The sequence below is a fragment of the Eurytemora carolleeae genome, unplaced genomic scaffold (assembly GCF_000591075.1).
Source record: "Eurytemora carolleeae unplaced genomic scaffold, Eaff_2.0 scaffold1036, whole genome shotgun sequence".
Lineage (NCBI taxonomy): Eukaryota > Metazoa > Arthropoda > Copepoda > Calanoida > Temoridae > Eurytemora > Eurytemora carolleeae.
Window position 1 is genome coordinate 1 of NW_019396948.1, and position 22,817 is coordinate 22,817.

At 31.7% G+C, this 22,817-nt stretch overlaps 1 protein-coding gene across 1 annotated transcript in view; it reads right to left on the bottom strand.

Moving 5' to 3' along the window:
• Nucleotides 1-69: 69 nt before the first annotated feature.
• Nucleotides 70-22,817, bottom strand: part of LOC111710410 (muscle calcium channel subunit alpha-1) — a gene marked incomplete at its 3' end in the record, with an annotated part of 52,706 nt that continues 29,958 nt past the window's right edge. The window contains 18 exon segments of the mRNA XM_023484491.1: nucleotides 70-137; nucleotides 456-509; nucleotides 725-792; nucleotides 1,593-1,720; nucleotides 4,781-4,816; nucleotides 7,567-7,629; nucleotides 8,914-9,017; nucleotides 9,559-9,688; nucleotides 10,308-10,444; nucleotides 10,996-11,024; nucleotides 11,767-11,824; nucleotides 12,688-12,759; nucleotides 13,690-13,809; nucleotides 14,298-14,363; nucleotides 15,950-16,113; nucleotides 17,062-17,120; nucleotides 18,972-19,023; nucleotides 19,654-19,753. Coding sequence (XP_023340259.1) covers nucleotides 70-137; nucleotides 456-509; nucleotides 725-792; nucleotides 1,593-1,720; nucleotides 4,781-4,816; nucleotides 7,567-7,629; nucleotides 8,914-9,017; nucleotides 9,559-9,688; nucleotides 10,308-10,444; nucleotides 10,996-11,024; nucleotides 11,767-11,824; nucleotides 12,688-12,759; nucleotides 13,690-13,809; nucleotides 14,298-14,363; nucleotides 15,950-16,113; nucleotides 17,062-17,120; nucleotides 18,972-19,023; nucleotides 19,654-19,753 — 1,508 coding nt within the window.

The window sequence follows — 22,817 nt, forward strand, 5'->3', positions numbered from 1 at the left end:
ATAATAATAATAATAATAATAATAATAATAATAATAATAATAAAATTAATAATAATAATCGTGTCCTCCCTCTCCCAAACTCTCTCTTCTACAACAGGTTGATTGATATCATTGTCCATAAAGTTAATAAAGGAACCCTGAAAAAAAAATTATTAAAAAAAGTTTGTGAATATTTTAAGTCATTGTAATTAAATTTTTTCTTTGGAGGATTAAGTTTAAACAAAAACTAAAATTACTATTGAAGAAATTCGTTTTAACTTTTTACAACTACTTTACAGCTAGGGAAGTTAAAAAAACTAGTTCAATTGTTTCGTCTCTTGAGATAAATGCGCGAATTTGTTCACGATCAAACTTCACCGATGGTTATTTTACTTAATTTTTCCAAGGAACATTAAGTAGCTTAACCTCCCGCTGTTGGTCAAAATGTGGTAAAATATTCAACTTATTAAACTGACCTTACAGGTACCTTCGACCAGTTTAGATCTGTCTGTGCACATGAAGAATTTACCCTTTAAAGAAAACAGGAGATCAATATTCGATTCAATATGTGTTTTAGCAAAAACAAATTTTACAAATATTTTTCCATTAAAGAGAGTGTTTAAAACATTTTTACCCAAATAAGTAGAAGTAAAATTATTAAACCACAATTTAATTCGGGATCAGCCTATACCCTCTTTTAAATTTAGCGAACACTCCCTTTAAGTTCCCTTAAATATTTGCTTACCTTAAACAGTTGAACTCCAATAACAGCAAACATGAAAACTAGTAGTACAGTTACAAGGCAAATATTTCCTGTAAGAAAAATTATATTGAGTTATCAATATATATATAATTATTAGATAAGAAAAACCTCTGGCCTCCAATCCCCAACAGACCTCTATAAACTGACCTCCAATACCCTACAGACCTCTACAAACTGACCTACAATCCCCTACATACCTCTATAAAATGCCCTCCAACCCCCCAACAGAACCCTATAAACTAACCTCCAATCCCTCAACAGACCTCTATAAACTAACCTCCAATCCCCTACAGACCTCTATAAATTGACCTCCAATCCCCTACAGACCTCTATAAATTGACCTCCAATTCCCTACAGACCTCTATAAACTGACCTCTAATTCCCTACAGACCTCTATAAACTGCCCTCCAATCACCTAGAGACCGATAAAACTGGCCGTCAATCCCCTAGAGACCTCTACAAACTGCCCTCCATTAAACATCTTTAAATTAATTATCCCTTTTCCTCACAACAGTAATAAAAACCTAAAAAACAAAACTTTCTTTAAAACCTGAACCCTGATCATCTCTTCATCAAAATTTCCTCTAAAGGGACTGTAATCGTAATTTAAAGTGACCTGCCATCTGTTCGTGTTCGTCTAGTACAGAGATATGTGTGCGTTGTGTCGAGTTCGTAGTGTACAAAGCGCACACTGGAATGTCCAATTGAAGACAAGCGGGGTTCGATAAGTTTACACACACATATCTCTGTACTCAACAAATTATAAATCGGGCATTGTCCTCTCTTCATGCAGGGTCACTTAAAATATTGCGTACAATCCCTTTAACTTTAATCTTCAATTAAAATTTACCTATTGTTTTTACAGCAACTATAACGCACTGAACAACATGTTTTAGTCCCTTGGCCCTATTAATGGCTCTTAGGGGCCTAAGGACTCTGAGTACACGGAGAATCTTCACAACTGATATGGCTCCGGAACTTAAAATAAATTTGATTTTTTTCTAGGTTTTTATATAGATTACACTATTAACATATATTTAGATCATTGATAGAAAAATATTTTTACTAAATAAAACTGTAATTAAAATTTTTAAAATATATTTCACAAACGAAAGGAATTGATCAGTTATCTGAACATATTGATGTTGTTTGGATTTTAAAAGAGGGCCATACATCATTGAATAAGAATGTTATTTTGGATTAGGGTTTATATCTTTAAAATAATGTTCACATTAATAAAAATCGTTCTATTTAACTTTACACATCTTTTGGTTCGTCAACAACTTAAAAAAAATACTTTGTATGAAATTCAATATATTGTGAAAAGTGCGACATCTCTGTACTTTTGTACATCTATACGAGATCAACTTTGAAAAGAACGATGTGCCTTTATTTGTTTCGATTTTGGGGTCTCTTTTTTCGCAAATTTTCTTTTAAGGTCAAAAGTTTACATAGTGTATGTAAAGTACATTCTAATTTGTTTATTTAAAACATGTTACACTATGTCAAATTGAACCCTGACAGAAGATAATCACATAAAACGACCCAAAAACAGTTCAAAATTATCATTTTTTTCTTCATTTGTTTAAGGGATAAATCAAAGATATTGCAAAGCTTAAAAAAATATCTTGTCATAATACAGTTTTGAAATTTCGGAAGTTTTATTGATAAAATAAACTCAACCTCTCATAAAGTTCGGATTTCTGAACAATTTCTTGAATTAGAATGTAAATGATTAATAATCAGAGCTGAAAACTTTAGAATGAAATATCCTTAATCCCGATTAATTAATCTGAGTATCCAATAGACACACTTTTGATTTTCTTTTTAACCCGTTCTTTCTTGGATATAGTAGAGTCCCTCCCGTTTCTGTATATAATCTTAAATAACGCGCAAAATTTTAAATTTAAAGGCTTCATGTATGCGCCTCTGATTGGTTGAATTTTATACACTTTTCAGGATACGAGTACAAGATTAGGTTAGTCTCGATATTAAGCAAAAGAGAGGATCAAGCATTAATGTCGATATCCACCATTCTAAAGTTTTAAGCTCAGTAGAAACAATATTAAATGAGAACCTAACTATACTACAAACTGTTTATAAAGAGGACCCATGCAAAACTATCAGAATTCAAACAAAGCCATTTTTTTTTATTCAAGAGGTGAACCTTTATTACCCCAGAATTTAAACACATTTTTTGTAACAATGTTTAAAAAAGAAATATTTTCTTTATCTTTCAAACAGAAATGGCCTTATTTGAACTAAAAAACTGCTAGTTAAGATAACAAATTATTCTAAACTATGTATACTACAGAGGTTGGCGTTTATATCAATTCAATGAAGACGACTTTTCTATAAAAGTTTTGATTTCTAACAAGCTTTTTTTTCAAATTACAAGTTTGCAAGTTATCAAAGAGAAGCTTCTATTTGTTTTGATGTTTGTGTGTATCCATGCGGTTTAAAAGCTTGGAAATTAAATATTGAAATCGAACGTCGTCTTCATTGTATTGAAATATACATACTTTACGACGACGACTGAAATTAAACAAGGGAAATTCAAATATATTCCAGACTGTTACTTTTATATAAAAAAATCATACTTTATTTAGAATATTTAGAATTTCGCTAGAAGTATAGGTTTACATACATATTAGAATTATAAATCTACAAAAATGTATCAAAACAGCTTCTAAAGTGATAATATTAATATGAAGTACTTTTTTTATTTAAAAATATAATTATCTATTCTACAACAAGACTGTTCACAACAATATAACACAACAACAACACAGGGCATCTTTATTTCTTTAAATCTCTCCTCCAGATAAAGGAGGTGGGGTGGGGAGGGGTTCACGGTGGAGGAATATGTAGCAAACTCAAAAGTTTAGAAAATGAAAATATTACTTAAAGGAACTGTAAGAGTAAATTCAAGTGACCCTCCATGCAAAGATGGCAATGCCCGATTTACAACGATACCCTTTAAAGATTTATCTGAGTAATTCATAAATATCCATTTTTCGTTTATTTTAACTGTTTATTTTCATATGGGGTTTATATGCCAAAAGTGACTTGCGAATTTCTTGCTTACAAAACCAATAGAGAAATTCACAGAAATAAACACTTTCGAGTCAAGAAAACGATCCATTATCTTTGTGATCAGATAATGGTTTCATGGGTAAATGTGGCATTGCCATCTTAACATGGAGAGTCACTTGAAATTATGCTTACAGTCCCTTTCAACCATTATGCATACAATCCCTTTAAACCAATATGCCTATATCTCCTTCTCTTCTTTTTCTGATGGACTTTGTAAATTGAATCTTTGAGTTTGCACTTTTTGAATCCAGATTTTATCTCCAATGTTTGAAACCTTTTCTGCAGTAGCATTTTTGTGCTTTAGAGATGAAAAATTGTATCATTTACAAGTGAAAATCTAAACCATCTTTTTTTTAAACTGGTTTGTGAAATAACATGCAGTATTGAAAATAAATACTTTGAACTGTTAGTTAGTTAGTTAGTTAGCTTAATATATTGGTTTTGATTTTTTTCAATCACTTTATACTAAATCTTAAAAGTAAGTCACAAAACTAAAAACACTGTACAACATTTTATCGCATAGAAAGTGTATGACGCTCAATGCTTAAGACAAAACTTCCATTTGACAGTTTGTTATCAATAAAAATTTTCCCGTTAGAAACTATAGTCTTCTCTGTAAAGACAAAAAATCGAAAAAAGAAAATTTTAAAAATGGAATTGTTTTTTTGCCCCAAATATTCTAATCCCTATATTTTTGCAAACGGAGGGTGTAAACCTATGATATTTCAAATTTAGATTATTTGATCTGATCAGACAGGATTAATAGCTCGAAATATATAGGGTCTGCGATAATGGATTGCAAAGATATAGGGATTAGAAAAGGAGAGTTTGTGGCCAAGACTCTATTCCTTTCAAATTTGATATGGTTTTGCCTATGGCGCTAACAGTACATACAGATATCTTCAGAAAAAAGTTACACTATGAGTTTTTATGCATACTCACTTTCTCAGAGTCTCAATTCCACTCTCTTTTAGCATGCTGAAATAGGGCTTATACTCAATATGTAAACTTTAAACCAGGACTTTTTATATATAAGGGACCCCTTGATGTTACAGGAAATAAACCGAAACAATGGCGGTCCGGAGATAAACATAGCTAATAATACATACAAATTAAACCTCTAGCAGAAGATTAGATTTGCAAGTACATACTAAAGTTCCAAACTAGATACAAGCAAAAAACTTTTCTTCTTTTATGAGTTTCATTTTAAAGGAGTTTTTCCCAAAGGCACTTTCCTAAGGGCGACTTCCCAAGTGGCAATTTCCCAATAGGTGGGGGGGGGACGCTGCGGCTAGGATATTATAAGGCCTAGCACTGTGTCTAGAACAGACTAGGGAGGCCGAGCGTTAAGGGTAGTACAGACTTAGGCAGTTGCCGTTTGGGAAATTGTTCAGTTGGGAAGTTTTGACTTAGGAAAATACCCTTGGGAAGTTGCTGCTTGAAAAATTGCACAGTTGAAAAGTATTCACTTGGGAAAATACCCTTAGGAAGTTTCCGTTTGGTAAATTTCACAGTTGGGAAGTTTTCACTTGGAAAATACCCTTGGGAAGTTGCTGCTTGGGAAGTTTTCACTTGGAAAATTCCCTGGGGAAGTTGCCATTTGTGAAAAAGCCTTTGGGCTTTAACATCATTTTAAATTCTTAAAAGAGTAAAATTAATGTATTTTAAATGAAGGTATGGTATAGGAGCCGCTAACCAAAATCATAATTGAGGGTGCACACTTGCACAATGCACACTATATATTTTATATTTCTATTGAATATTAATATATTGAATATTAAATATAGGTTTCCTATAAACGGAATTAACTTGAGTGCAAATTCATAAATTCTGATTATAACTAATACAGCGAGCTTCAAAATACTTTTTTATTATTTTTAGAGGTGGGATGCTATATGCTGTGATTCAACTCCTGAAATTTTCTAAAATTCTCCATTGAAACTCCAGACACTCAGCTGAAATCATGGCTTAATGCCAAGCGCATGTAAACGGCGGGAGTTACTATGACTGCTAATATAATTCCGTGTAACGCCGGGCACTCCCACTATTATTGTATATAAGCAACAATTATTTCCGAATTTCAATCAAATATGTTAGTATTGAAGGACTTTGGTACCTATAAGCATTATTTGGGATAAATAGGAAATATTGAGACAGGACTTTTTTATTCGTCTTATAGGGAGTGTTCGCGGAAAGTGAAAGGGTATATAGGCTTACGACAAAAATAAGCGCTTTTGATCGCTATTAATCTTACTTCTATCTGTTCGTCTATAATGAGAAAATTGTTAAAAACGACTCATGCTGAAGAACGTAGCGTCAATACAAATTCAGGAGGTTGCAACATTCAACTCGAATCGTAAGATAATCAATTTAATTCCAAACAAATAGTTCAGATATTACAAACAATAGTCATCAATTATTTTTCGACGCATTCGTATATAGTTATAATTTACTATTTTTTTTTGATTTTTTAAAAAATAATATTTCACTGGCGCTGGATTTTTGAACATTTTTTGGAAAATATGAAAATGTCGTCTTAATTATCAAAAATCCTCGAAACAAGATAAATGTTTTCAAAAGTAACTATCAGATCACAAAAAAAAAATAAAAATATGATGAAATATCAACTATATGCGAATGCGTCGAAAAATTATCGATAATTATTAGTTATATAATATCTGAATGATTTGTTTGGAATTAAATTCAATTTCTTACGGTCCGAGTTGAATGTTTCAACTTTTTGAATTTGTATGGACGCTAAGTTCTTCGGTATGAGTAGTTTTTAATAATTTTCTCCTTATAGACGCAACAGATAGAAGTAAGATAAGTAGCGATCAAAAGCGCTTATTTTTCCCCGAAAGCCTAGACCCCCCTTCATTTTTTCGCTAGCACTCCCTTTAAAAATCCTGACTTAAAGTTGTAAGGTTCTAAAACTATAGTAGTGGGTTAAATAGAGGTTAAATGTTAATTATATATCTAAAGGATAGATGTTAAGTTAAGTATTCAGTAATAACCAAAATAAATGGAATAAGGAGATGACATTATAGCAATACTGAAGTGTATTTAATGTTGTTACAAAGCAAGTATTTTTACTAGACACTTTTGAAACCACTGTATGTTTGTGAAATGTTGTGTTTACACAATACAAACTGCACAAGTGCTGTTTCTTATACTCATAGGACTTTTTAAAAGTTATAACTTAATTCTAAAAGTCGTCTTCCTATTCCAGAGATTTCTGGTTATCATGTAGTCAGATTTATTTTCAGGTTTTATTATGATCATGTTTTTTTTGGGCCATTGGTGTACCAAAAAAAAATCTTTTGAAAATAAAAATTTGTGCTAAAGTCGTAAGTTTGAAAATCCAAAATTGTGCAAAAATTGCCAAGCTATGATGTAACCTTGCACGAGATAATCAAAATTTTGATTATCTGAATAAATTAAAACATTGAAAATTGTGTCATTATTGTGTCAATTCTCCACAAGTGAATTAATATTTAAGTTAGTTGTGTAAAGGTTTTGTGTCTTTACCACAAACAATGATTTTCAAATCCCTTTATCTTTGTAACTAAATGTTGTGGACCCAAAATATTCCATATTTCAAATATCCAATTTTAAAAAAGGTCTACTCCATCAGGTGGCAAAGATATAAGGATTTGAAAATTTAAGTGTGTGGCAAAGACTTGATTCCTTTCCAAAATGTGCCAAAATAGTGTTTGAGAGTTCCCTACCTGAAAACAAAGGAAATAAGGCTGACTGCTACCACCAATAGGTCAAGAAGGTTAAACCCGTTCCTAAATTCATTCATTCATATATTCATTCAACTACAAAGCATGAAATATTACAAATAAGCAATCACAATTTACTATGCAGTTTGGACCCGCCTAACCAGGGTTGGTTGTTTTGAGTAATTGGCCCGAAGTTAATTAACGATACTGAATAATAAATTTATGTTTGGTGATGAAATTCTTCAATTAACTGAAACCCAAAAGAAAATTAACCCTTTCAAAAAATCGATATTGTGTAAATAGGATAAAAGTAGCCTAAGTAGTGTCGGATTCTGGAATCCCTTTCGGGGATTTTTATCATAATTAGCTTAACGCTATAGAAATTCGAAAGCATTAAAAATAAGTACCACGCCTAAAACCAAACAATTGTAAAACCAAAACTTTTTTCGTGGAAATTACTTTATTCAAATACAAATTATATGTTAAAAAGACAATAGCGTTAAAATAATGAAATTTCACACTAAAAAAATTTGCATTTGGGCTAAACAGGGTTTCCGAAAACTTTCATGGATTTAAAAGGTGGTGCAAACATTATCGTTAACCCCTGAACAATGCTTGATTTTGTATTTCAAGCTTGTCATACGTACCCAAAAGGCATTGAAAAATGAGAAGTATGCTAAACACGAGGATTTTAGATAATTTTGAAATCCTCCCAACAGTAGGATGTTTTATTATTTACCAATCTTCAAAAATCATATTTTTTTTCAAAAATCACCATAGGAGAATTTAAAACAATAGTATTTAAGTTTCGTGGAGACATGTGTCCTGCGACACAATGACAGTTGGTGAAAAGTTTTGAATGTCTTCTTCCATATACTGTAGAAGATATTAAAGACTTTTTGCAGTTTATTAAAAAATCTTTTACTCAATTTTATTTTACTACAGTGAAACCCTTAATAACAAATACATCGGAAGAATTTATCAAATGTCGTCTTGACAATTTTTCAATGAGTTTTATACTTATTACGTAAATTTCAGTATTTGCGAAAATAAATAAATAGCCATGAATATGCGGGAACAGTTTTAAATAGTTCCATTTAATCATTTAATTAAAAAACTAAATATCTGCAACATTCCATTTTCAGAAAGTGAAGAATACGACATTTGATGAATTCTTTCGATGTATTCATTATTAAGGGTTTCACTGTATGAAATCAATTTAACTATTATTTGGCTGCCATATAATATTTTTTTTTTCTTTTTGGTATAAAAAACTATGGAAGAAGACATTCTTAACTATTCGCCAACTGTCATGTTTGGTGGGACACCCTGTATTTAGTGAGATGTTACCTGCAGAAGCTACCCTTGTGTAACACGAACCCGTATGCAATAATCTTCAGAGTACACTCAATAGTGAAGATTGTGGTGAAAAAGTAGTCAAAATAATTCAATATCTAAAAAGAATGTACAATACCGAGGGAAACGGAAAACAGTAGACATTTTGTTGTCTAATTACTTTTTTTTTTGGCACGACGGATTGTTATTTAGCATTTTTACATTTTTAGGATAAATATATTAAAGTTTAAGATTTGGATTTAATGGAAAAGAACAAACATAATATATGATATTATGCTTTTCAGATTACCAAATAATGAGACAAAATGATGTCATAATTCTTTGTAATCATATTTAATCGAGAGTAAATTCTCCTTATACAAGTATAGGCAAGTAAAAAGATATGAAGAAAGGAACTAGAACTAAACTAAACGAAAACTATAATTTTCTAATCTTTATACCTTGGCAACCTGATGTTATATATATTTAAAAGTATGATAGATGTAAGATCAAATAGGTTCGAAATATCAATAGTTAACAATAGTCAATGCACATTGTACATACAGTAAATGTTGTACCGGCTCGGATCATGCAATTTTAAGAATTGGGTGGGGATTAGACAATCAGTTTCTTTAAAAACTTAAAATAAATGTTTGTCACCTTGTTTCGCTCTGAGTTACTGTCCAATGGATCCTCTGCTGCCAGCATAAAGCTGGAAACCATTATGCAGAGTAAGACGACATTCCCAAAATATGAGTGGTTACACAACCAGTGACAGTTCTTTCTTAACCTGAAAATATTATTTTTTCTTTATTTTTTGTTTGTTATTTTATTTACTGTACAGTGATAACCAGAAAACTCTGGAATAGGAAGACGACTTTATAGCAATAGTGTATTTGATGTTGTAACAAAGCAAACAGTTTTGCTATACACTAATTAAGTGGAATGAGTCTGCTTACACTGCACAATTGCTGTGTTCCATGCTTATTGGACTTATTGAGCCTAACAAACATTTTAGTTCCAATTCATTACTTTATCATCATCTAAATTGTTCTCGATGACTCTGTAACTATAACGTTCCTCGTTCATTCTGAGCCCTAAACTTAAGACAGAGTATCGTAATGAAACCCAGTTTTGGAAACCCGGTTTCATGACTGGGTCAGGCAGTATTGTAGATACCAATATTTTGCTAAGAAATATTACTTCATGTGGTTTCTTTACATTCTTTTTTTTATTTTCTGGTCACTTTAATTTAAATCTATGCAAATACATTGACCCCAAAAAGGAATCTCGGGAGTTTCGTTCAACGATACTATTTTAAATTTCCGGCTCTGTGTTAATGATGTATTCTTGAACACTCTGTTGTAAAATGCCGACATGGTATTCTGACCCAACCTGTAACTGCTTACCTGTTATTATGAGAGAATATAAAAAGGGAAAGCTGAGTAGGCATTGGTCTTTCCTTCCTGGGACTAGAGATATTGGTATTAATCCTCTCTTTACTGTAGGTATACTCTTGCTGATAATATTCTTCCTCACTTGGAACCTAGGTAGGTAGATAGATTTATTGGTAGGTAGGTAGGTAGGTAGGTTGATTGGTGGCAGGTAGGTAGGTAGGTAGGTAGGTAAGTAGGTAGGATAATTGGTGGCAGGTAGTTAGGTAGGTAGGTAGATAGGTAGGTAGGTAGGTAGGTAGGTAGGTTGGTTTATGGCAGGTAGGTAGGCATGTAGAGTGGTATGTCGGTTGGTAGAGAGGTAAGTAGGTGGGTAGGTAGGTAGGTAGGTAGGAAGGAAGATGGGTAGGTAGCTGAAGATATGTAGGTAGGAAGGAATGTAGGTAGGAAGGAAGGTAGGTAGGTGTAGATATGTAGGTAGGTAGGAAGATAGGCAGGTAGCTGTAGATATGTAGGTAGGTAGGTAGGTAGGTAGATAGCTGTAGATATGTAGTTAGGTAGGAAGATAGGGAGGTAGCTGTAGATTGTAGGTAGGTAGGAAGATGGGTAGGTAGCTGTAGATATGTAGGTAGGTAGGAAGTTTGGTAGGTAGATAGGTAGCAGGTAGGTATTCATGAGGAAGGATAGAAATTAATTTTTATACCTGACATAACCCAGCACTATAAGTCTCTCCTAAAAATATCTTATTTATAGAATCTTACAGTTAAGGTAACAATTGACAATTATTAAGAAAAAGGTGTTCTGTGTTGTATAATTATGTCTAGTTGGCTAGTTTCTATTTAGTTCTGGGATTTATAATTATGTCTAGATGGCTAGTTTCTATCTGGTTCTGGGTTTTATAATTATGTCAGTTGGCTAGTTTCTATCTGGTACTGGGTTTTATAATTATGTCTGGTTGGCTAGTTTCTATCTTTTTATTGTTAGCTCTTACACTGACATTAATTCTTTTCCATCTATTTCGTTCGTTTTCTAACTCAACAATCGGAATATTCGTTTTAACGTTTTTAAATCGTTCGTTTTTGTTTATTTTTCGTTCGTTTTTAAAAAACGGTAGTTTTTCATTTCTCTAAACGATCCAAGTCGTTCGTCCGTCGTTCGTTTTTTTCAAAAACGATGCCCATATCTATATTTGTCAAAATCTATAGTTTCCACTATTCTATAATTGTAACTTACCTTCTAGATTATTCTATAGTTGTAAATTACCTTCTAGATTATTCTATAATTGTAAATTACCTTCTAGATTATTCTATAATTGTAAATTACCTTCTAGATTATTCTATAGTTGCAAATTACCTTCTAGATTATTCTATAGTTGTAAATCACCTTCTAGATTATTTTATAGTTGTAAATTCCCTTCTAGATTATTCTATAGTTGTAAAATTACCTTCTAGATTATTCTATAGTTGTAAATTACCTTCTAGATTTTGATTTTCTTCAGTTTCCTCATTAGAGTTTATTTCCTTCTCCTCCTCCTTAGTAAAAAAATAAATGTTAGATGCTTTCTTAAAGGTATTTTCCCAACTGGCGACTTCCCAAGTCTGTCCTAGCAGCAGCGCTTGGCCCTAAGCATGTTACAGCCTTAGCACTCAGCCCCCTAGCCCATTCAACCCGCAGCGCTCGGTCCTGATGGTAGCCTGCGGTGCATCAGTAGGCCTAACCTAACCTTAGGAAAATTGCAAATTTGGGAGATTCCCTCTTGGGAAATTTTCACTTGGAAAGTTACCCTCGGAAAAATACCTAACACCATTTAATTTACATTGGAAACCATATATCGAGTTAAAAAAAATAAATAATTAAATTTGTTTCAACTGCTACTTAAATTTGGTCCGTAGGTTATAAAGTAAAGATAAATGTATGTAAAGTCAAATCATTGATCATTGTAAATATTTTTTTTTTAATTTGTTAAAACGAGAGTAAAAACTCCACATGTTGTAGTAAGTAAATTGAACGAAAGATTAAAATCTTATATTTCTTCATTTATTGAAGAGCTTTTGGGAATAAGAGAAATTTTATAAAATTCTATAATATGTAATTCCGGATAAGTCTGCATTTCTTATATTAGTGGGTAAAATGAAAAATAAAGAAGCTATGAGGTCACAAAGTCATGTTGCATAAATTTGACCTCTGTTTAGTTCACAGAGTTTAAAGGAATTGAGTTTCTGCCACAAACTCTGATTTTCTAATCCTTATATCTTTGTATCTTGATGTTGTAGACCTCGGATATTTTAAACTATAAATTCTAAGTTTAAAATATAAAAGGTTTACACCGTCAAGTTGCAAAGATAGGGGGATTAGAAAAATTTGAGCTTGTGGCAAAAACTCAATTCCTTTATACCTTTACATCGTTATCCTCGTCATTTTTTATCTTGGAAACATCTTCTTTTGTATCCATAGTGTGATCTACCTCCTTAGAAACAGAAACATATTAAATAATTTATAAATTGTAGCTACATTCTACTTATAGGTGTAAACTGTCCAAAAATAAAAAATGGGGGTTATATCATGGTTCAACCCTGTTTCAATGCGACATTTGTAAAAAAAATTCAATCTTTTTGATTTATTCATAAATTTATTAAATTTTTTTTTAAATCGAGATCATTTGATTCAAGTTTTTGCTACTTAACTCCTCTCCTGAACCAGAGACAGGTTAAGAAGAAAGCTCATGAAAAAGTAAATACTGATCTTATTATAATTTATTGAGCTTTCAAAACCATTGAGCTCAAAATCGTATCTGTTCCTTATTTTACTAACAAATTTTCAGATTACTTTTATTGGTATTTTGGTACAATTTTACTTATTTTTGGTTTGAGCAGAATTAGATTAGTTTCTTCAATCCTTCACCATGTGGATTGAACTACAGATAAAAAAGGGTGAAATATGTTTTGGAAACTAGAGAATTGGTTCTTTCAGTTTGATTCGAAATTCGACTAGTTCTGACAGAAATCTACCTGAGATTCGACTGGTTCTTCCAAAAACTCTACCCGAGATTCGACTGGTTTTTAGTCTAACAGATATCTACCCGAGATTCGACTGATTCTGACAGAAATCTACCTAAACTTCGACTGGTTCCTACAGAAATCTACCTTAGATTCGACTGATTCTGAAAGAAATTTACCTGGGATTTGACTGGTTCTTACAGACATCTTTCTGAGATTTGACAGGTTCCGACATAAATCTACGTGAGATTCGACTGGTTCTGACAGAAATCTACCTGAGATTCGACTGGTTCTGACAGAAATCTACCTGAGATTCGACTGGTTCTTACAGACATCTTTCTGAGATTTGACAGGTTCCGACATAAATCTACGTGAGATTCGACTGGTTCTGACAAATCTACCTGAGATTCGACTGGTTCTGACAGATTGTCGACGGCAATGGCAAGGAAAACGTTGAGGAGAATGTAGTTACCGCAGATGAATAAGATGATAAAGTAAACACTAAAGAGGTATCCGAAACTCTAAACAAAGATAAAAAGATTAAAATTGCTAAATTTTTCTGTTAATGGCTAATAAAAAAAAAACTTAATTTTCTATGAAATTTAAGGGAATATACATTGTAAAGCATTTGAAAATTGATCAAAAAAAAATAACTTAATTTAATATTTTAAGAAATTTGAAAAAAAATTGTTTAAGGTTGAAAGTCGCAAAACTAAAAACTCGAAATCTCTGTAATATGTCTCTTATTTATCGCGATTTCTTGTATACACATATCGAACAGCGAGTTACCCATCAAAGGATGAGACTACAGAGACGACTGTACGGAATTTATACTGTCTGTTTTCTTGTATTTATGATTCCCAACAGCTATAAAATTCTTTCTTTCTTTACAAAAATTATTTGACGACAACATTCAAGGTAGAAGAGTTTGTTTAAACTTGGGATCGTCATATTAGAAAAGGTTCAAGTCGTCTTTACAGTCTCATCTTTTGTGGGTATCCCCGTATACCTTTACTCCACCATAGGCCTGGATTCCATCATACATGACCACGTTCCAGTCCTCACCAGTCAATATCTGGAACATTTAGTCAAGGTCTGGAACATTTAATCAATATCTGGAACATTTGGTATATATCCAAAACATTTATTCAATATTTGGAACATTTAGTGAATTTCTGGAAATCTAGTAAAGATCGTTCCGTCGATCGAGTCATATAGTTGAAAATATAAGTAACTTTTTAACATCTGAATTTGTTTGATGTTTTAACTGAATGTTTGAAAGTTTATTATTTCCAAAAAAATTTATTTTTAATATACGATTTAAAATAAATAAATTTGCTAAATGATAATATTTTTTGGGCTTTATTTAGAATACAGAAAAGTGTAAAATAAGTTCAGCATGCAATAAACATTAATAGTTAGGATTAAACATTAAGTAAGGAAACAATTCAGTTAGAATTTTCCAAGTTTTGTCATTTGTATTATGCCTGTAGTACAACATTTGTAAATTTATCAATTACAAAAGTTACAGAACTAACGATTGTTATTCCAGTATTAAAAATATACAGTTTTGAATGATATTTCAATCATTTGATGGACTTCAAGTTTAACACTTCAAACTTGTTCGAGATACAAGACTTTTGACAACACAATCACACTTTGTAACAACCCAATATTTCAGAACATTTTGATGAAGAAAAAAAATAATTCATTTTATTATTTCATGCCAAAAAAAAGAACAAAAGGTTAAGCAATCAGTAAGTGGCGTGGCCTACAGTGATAATAGAAAACTCTGAATAAGGAAGATTAGATTCAAGTTATAACTTTAAAAGCTCCAATGAGCATGAAAAACAGCAATTGTGCAATGTAAACAGACCCATCTTATGTGTTAAATAAGTGTCTAGTAAAATTTTTAGCTTTAAGTATCAACATCAAATTATACACTTAAGTATTGTTATTATGTCGTTTTCATATACTATTGTTTTCTGGTTATCACTGTAAAAAAAAAATAATTAAAAAACATGCAAGGGTTTAAAGTAGGGTTTCAAACGCAAATAGATTTTATTTCCGCACAATATTGAGCCCATAAATTCTGCGCAATCCCGCACAATTCGCGGGTAATTCTAAGCAATTCCAATTAATTCTGAATAATTCCGCACAATTTCGCCTACGGAATTCCGAATGAAAACCCTAGTTTAAAGAGGTTAATTTATACTGAACCTATAATGTGCAGTACTACTACCAAATGATCATGCAAATAATTGTCTTATTTTCGTTATCAATTTGGCATCCAATTTGTTGTTTGTGCATGGGAGTAAATCTATCTTTCAAATCTATGATTTAAAAATAAATCCCGTGAAAAATGAGATATTACAAAAGGCATGCAGGGTTTGTTTAAATAAAACATTTTGAAGGGTCAAAATTAGGAAAAGTGAACAAAAAAGGGAGAAACGAAAAGTCTATGGTACAGGAAAAGGAATGAGGATAAAGGGAAGTAAAAACTCCACGGTCTACTCTACATTTAACAAATGAACATGAGCTGAAAGGTCAATAATTTTACTTTTTTAATTTCATTTTTTCTTCGTTTTCGGGAAAGAAATCATCGAAAAATATTGACCCATGATCAACCTAACTATGGGACATGCCCAACGTAGAGTCTACCTGGAATACCGCGTAGAAACTCTCACTGAATGAATCGAAATTTGCGCGGGGTTTCGAGTAACCATAGGTCGGGGATTTTCGCTCCTTGAATTTCCCGCCAAAAACTTGAGTTCCCAATAGAGCAAAAATGCCAAGGAAAAGGAAAAGAAGTACCAGGAGAGAAACTGGCAGGGACACAAAGTTTTAATTCAAGCACATAAATAGTTAAAGAAAAATGAGACAAGCACTGTTAGGCGTGGTCGATCTTAGACTTTTTTGAAAATCAGCTTTAAGTAAACATATTTAATAAGCGTGATATCCCAAGTTTTTTTCTTGAAAAACCTATTCAGAATTGAGTTTCGGAAACCACTTTAAAAACTATTAAAAAATTTTCAAAAATTTAAATTTAAAATTTTTTTGTCCATGTAATCATTTTTGACGTTGTTTTTTGGCCAATCGGAAAATTTTGTTTAGCTTACAAAGCTACAATTTGGCATAGTGCCTTTATGATATGTTTACTATCGACCACTGGTGGGCGGTTAGCTGGTTCCATAAAAGTCTAATCGATCCCCCCTGTAGCTGTAAGTAGGAAGTTAAATTTAAAATTGCACTCATGCTTTATAATAAAATCATTCTTATAACAAGTTTCATAAGTTCCCTTACAACGAAGCATATGGTTACTGCTTAAGGGTAAAAATATAAAACGAAAAAGGTTGATATAGTATTAATGTACAATGTTGCAATAAATCGATTAATTCACGTTTTCCATATTTTTTTAGCTTTTGGGTTTCAGTCAAAAATAATAATTAATCGATATCTTTAAAAGATACAAAGTAAAAATACTTTTTGCAAATCGAAATGAAAATGCAAAATAGTGGTCGGCGATTATATCAATACAATAAAAACAACTTTTTATTACTAATGCTTTAATCCCTAAACAATCATTTTTCAAATTACAAGTTTAGAAGTTTAACAAAGAGAAGCTGTCAATTGACAACTTCTCTTTGAAAAATCTGTTTAAGTGTTTCTGCTGTTTGAATAAAAATTTGAAAAGAAAGTCGTCTTCATTTTATTGGTATATACGACGACCTATTTCAAGATCTAAATACTATTCTTTAAAACTGTTAACGTCCCTATAGCTTCAATTGAATTTATAAGGGAGCCCAGCAGATTCTGAAGAGATCTCCAGTACCTAAGGGAACATAAACTTTGCTAAAAACAGATAAATTGTTACCTAGTTATATAGCTATATTCATAGAATTGTAACCTAGTTATATAGCTATATTCATAGAATTGTAACCTAACCAATATTAGGTATGAATGTTTTTAGGCATATATGTGGATAGGATATGAAGTACTTATTTAATATCCTTGCTAGAAGTTGATAAATTTTCTGCAAATATCTTAATTTTTTTTTTATGAATTGTTTAATAAATGTTTAAGGTCAAAGGCCCCAGCTAACTAAAAAGTATTTCAACCCGTTTTTAAGTAAAATTATCTGAGCATTTGGTTAATATATGCATGGATGACAAGTTTGTTTTGAATACTTTAGAGGATTAGGTCTGTATGTGGCAAAACTTGCAAATTCATGCAGTATAAACTTATTCAAGCTTGTAAACGGTAGTTAAAGTATAAATGTACTTTCTGCTGGAATAAATATAGAAAGGAGAATAAAAGTTAATGATGAGTCATAAAGCAAGAAAAAATCAAAATTCTGCACCTGAAACAATTTTCGTTAGTGTATTAGTATATTCTGTGCAAACCAAACCAAACCAAACCAAACCCAAAACTTGCTGAACAGCTGATCTGTTACCGCCTGTTCACATTCAGATAGTGTTAAGTTATTAAGCGGCAAGCAGCCTGACACCGCAAAGCTCGAGCATATAAAGCGATGCATGCATCGTTAACAAACGCTGGTCTAACCTGGAAGACTGTAAGGCAGGATTGATAAAACGAGTCGAAAGTGCTGCGTGACTCGTCTGGTTTAAATTTGGCGCCAAATATTTGCATGCCGAGCAGAGCAAATATAAATATAAAGAGCATTAGAAGGACAAGAAGGGCGTTTATACTCGCTATTGAATTAACCAGTGATTTCACCAGGTTACCCATTGAAGACCAATACCTAACAAACATAAATATATAAATAAGATTAAAAAATAAAATAAAGTTGTAATTTTCTAACAGGAAATGGTTTGTGACTACCACAAACAAAAGATTAAGATAATCTTAGCAAATTATAAAATGATGTAAAAATAAGTTATTAGCGCTGGGTTTAGGAAGTTAGAACACCCTTTATTAATTATGAATAAAATGCACAATTCTTTGAATAATTTAATTAAATCCTAAATTTCCTAATTACATTTGCTATACTGGGAAACAGAAATGGTACAATTTTATGACAAGAATTTTTTATTTTCTGATCTTTCAAATAAATAAAAATACAAGGATATAATTTTTGTTAAACCTATATTGCATGGATGAATTATATTTGGGATTTTGGGATTAGTTTTGGAAACAAAATACAAAAATCTGCACGTAAGGACACGTTTTATCCATTTTATAGTTAAAACTCATCAAACAATAGGGGTAAATTTATCTAAATATTTCAAACTAGACTAATGTTAGATTAAGTTGTCAAATTTAAAAATATTACCGTTTTACACCATTATAATGCAAAGATGGATTTACTCGATCAAGGTTATAATGCAAGGAAAGTTATTTCAGAGGTGTACGCACCTTTTGTACTGCAGTGCATTGTCTCTGGGCGGCAATGTAAACACAAGACGGATGTCACAGCCTGACATGCGATCCATCTTTCCCATAAAAATCAATGAAACATTCTGGTCATAGGAAACTATTATGGGAATCATTAAAATTTTCTAAATTCAATGCTTTTATCCTCAACGGATACTAAACGAACACTAATGCATCTATTCTTGTTTACAAATTCCACCTAGAGAGAACTAGTTTTAATTTGTACGCAGAATATACGCAACTGCAATTAACCTTCCTTGCATTATAATGCAAAGATGGATTAACTTACCGCGTCACTTTAAATGTACGAAGAAGCCGCACACATCGCAAAACAGAAAGACCTAAAAATAAATGTTTTATTTTTAACAAAACATAATTATCGATAACTGAATTACTAATGGAATAAACTAAAGGTAATTTAAAAAATTTAAACAGAAATAATACATTGTTTTAAACATATTCCACGGACACCCTTCCTTTCATTTTGTTTGACCAATGTTGGTACGTTTTAAGAATTACCACCCTGCCCCCCCCCCCATGGAAGATGGAGGATCCGGCGGATGGCGGGGGGTGATAAAAATTTGACATGAAAAGGAAGTTTATTTCATACTATTTACCCCAGATTTATTTCATTTCCCTAAAAATCGTTTATTGTCCACAATTCTGGGGGAATAAATGGTTTTCAAAAGAAAGGGGGGAGGGAAATGATTGTTCAGGAAAATATACAGTGATTACCAGAAAACTCTGGAATAGTAAGACGACTTTGAGAATCAAGTTTTAACTTTGAAAAGTTTAATAACCATGAAACACAGCAATTTTGCAGTGTAAACAGACTAATTTCACAAGAAAAGAAGTAATTTTATAAGTGTCTGGTAAAACTATCTGCTTTGTTTTGATATAATGTCGTCTTCCTATTCCATTGTTTTCTGGTTATCACTGTCCATCCTTAATTCCTAGTGTGCAAGGTTTACCTAATGGAGGCATAACATTCTCATTTGTAAGAATAAGTTCCACAATACTGCTGAGAACCACGAAGAAATCAAATCTGTTGAACAGCGAAACAAAATATCCCTAAAAAAAAACTTAAATAAAACTGAATCTTAAGAATTACAATTTTTTTTAACTGTCGAAAAATCTTCTAATTTCCATTGTTTATCCAAGCCCGCGATTCAAAAAATCTTCGACTCTAGTCTTAATTCCTCAGCCCCAGGCTTAAGGCTTAATCTTAGACCCAACTTATGGATCAGCTGACGACAGTTTGGGTCACGTGATCGACAGCTGTCGGCTCTTAAGTTGAACCTGAGGAGTTAGGCTCAATGAACAAATAACCGACCTTGGTTAGGTTAAGTGCAGAATAAGTCTCAATGTTTAGTCTTATTCTAATAAAACAGTATCAGTATTAAACTGGCTTTATAAACCCAAGTCTGTGGAAAATACAAAGTTCAAGTCTTAAATTATTACGAATGACCTTATAAATCTTATTTTCCTTATTTTTTAAATCGCGGGCTTATATTGTTGATTTTTAGATTTTAATTTCAGATTAAATAATTAATATGTGAATGTTTTCAAGTAATTTATTGTAAATCTTTATATGCACTTTTTTAAACTATTTATATAACACTGTTAATGTGGTTCGCAGTGTTATAAAGTTTTTGGGCAGAAATTTGCTCTTTATCGAGAAGGTTCAAACTAAAGCTCGGGACAAAATATAATCTAAAAAGGCGAGAACCTTCGAGATATAGATAAATTTTAAGTTCAAAAACTTTATACAGCATGTCGTGCCAAAATAATAGTGTTATAGGGTAATTTTCTAAAACGTTTGTATGCTTGTCTTATTTCAATGGCTATTTCTAGATCAAATAAGCTTAATGAAACAAAGCAGAAGTCAAAATATAAAGTTGATTTCAATTCTATTTTAATTTCAATTGAAAAAAAAATACTTTGGAAATATCCTAAATATTTTGGAGAAAATCTTGGAACCAATCAAAACTTTATAGCACATGTGCGTGCTATAATGTAAAGCTAATTTAACTTTATCGCACGATGATTACTTTATAGCACGTTCATAATGAAATTCACGATGAAGTGAGGAAGAATGATAGAGTACACTATAGTTTCATAAAAATCTTTATATTCTGAAAAATATTTTCAAGTTTATATTTTCAAGTGCATCTGGCATTGAATTTCTTTTCAGTGAGAGGAGTTCTCTAAGATAAATTATATTTATTTTCCAACCAGTTGTGGGTGGTAGACTGGTTCCCAGGCTAACAAAAATATTCATTTCTTTAGTTTAACAAAATCATATTTTGTACAATGTACATTAACAGCTTTAAATTCCACTGTGGACTTTGGTCGATTAAAATAATCTGTAGCAATTACTGACGATTTAATTTAACACTTTTGACTGTATTTTGACTGTATTTTGACTGTATTTTGGCTGTATTTTGCCCCTTTTCTCATTATCTAATTCCCAAAATAAAACCATTCTCAAAATATAAAAAATTGCCCTAACCCATGATAGTTACGGCTAGTACAGGGTGTCACACGAAATATGAAAGTTGAATGTTTTGAATGGCATCTTCCATTAGATATTACATATTAAAGACTTGTTGCAATTTATTTCGTGAACAAAATCTTTTACTGCAATATTTTTTACTTTGAAATCAAATTTACTTTTATTACATTTAAAAATATTCACCAAATGTCATGTTTCGTGAGACAACCTGTAAAACTAACCTACATACTACAGAGTACATGGTATGACTAACATTTCAATATGATTGATAATATATGTTTATACTTCTGCTATGAAAAATGTTCAGCTATATTTTGCATTGATACATAATAATAAAATCGTAAACATTTCAGAAACCTATTTATCCCTGAACGGAAGATTAATTACCACTATCTAGTGTATAAACACTAACTATGTGAACCTTGAAAAAACTAATATAATAAATGCAACCCCCTCAAGTTATGTAATTAAAGCATACTCGCAAAACCTAACCTGGAAATTAAATATAGATTTATATGCATGACCTAATAGGCTTTAAGCAACCACTACCTTTCATTCAGGGGTGTATTCAGGGGGGTTTCGGAGGCTCAGTCCCCCCCCCCTCCCTCCTGGATCAGTGAATTCTATGGTTTTCAGGGGGGTTTTTAGCCCCAAAGGGTGCTGAGCCCCCTTGAAAGAAAATAAATGAAGCCCTTGGGGTAAATTTCATTTGTTTTGAATAAATTTATCTGCTATTTTGTGCAGTGTATATATCAAGGGTAGGTGTAATGTTTCAATTATATTTATAGATTTGTATCAAGTAACATTTTTCCTTGTAATTCTACACCCTTCGTCTGGAGGTATGATTACATGATGATTGGAATTATTCTATAAGACATTTTTTCTTTACAGTAAGATGTAATCGCATGGGGACATTAGTTCCAAAACTAACACTTGGCCCATTTCTAACACTGAGTGTTAGAAATGGGAACAATTTGAAAGACTGGGGTTTTAGGATCCCAGCCCATATTAAGAGTAAAAGTCGATTGCAAAATCTATAACCAACATTTTATTAAGCATCACAAGGACGACAATTCCGATTTTTAAACTATTAAATAAAAATTATAAAAGGAGTTCCTTTTATATTAAACCCCTTGACCGTTTTCAAGACAATGTCATGATTTCCATTTTCGAACATATCCTGAATTTGAATCATTGTCGCGTTTTCGAGACAAACCCCAATTTCTTATTTTGAGAATAAACCACAAAACTCATTTTTATAACTTAAAAGATAAATCACAGAAAGTAAAAATTATCTTATGAAGCCAAAATTAACTGCTGAATTATATTTAGAATCTAAGCTTTCACATTTTATTTGCTAAATAAGAGAATGAAGTAGATTCAGTTTCCTGCGTTTAAGAAAATCAATTTCCAGCATTTCTAGTTATAATCTACCTTGTAAGAATAAATAATAGTTATATTTTGATTTCTCAGTGACGTGATGTTTTTTTAATTACAAAAGAACAATATGTTTATATTTATTTTCTATTTTGTTTATATAATACCTTATCAAAAAATCTTATTTTGAGACGTAAGTGCGTAAATACTTGATCATTGACATTGATATGAATTCGAGCAACT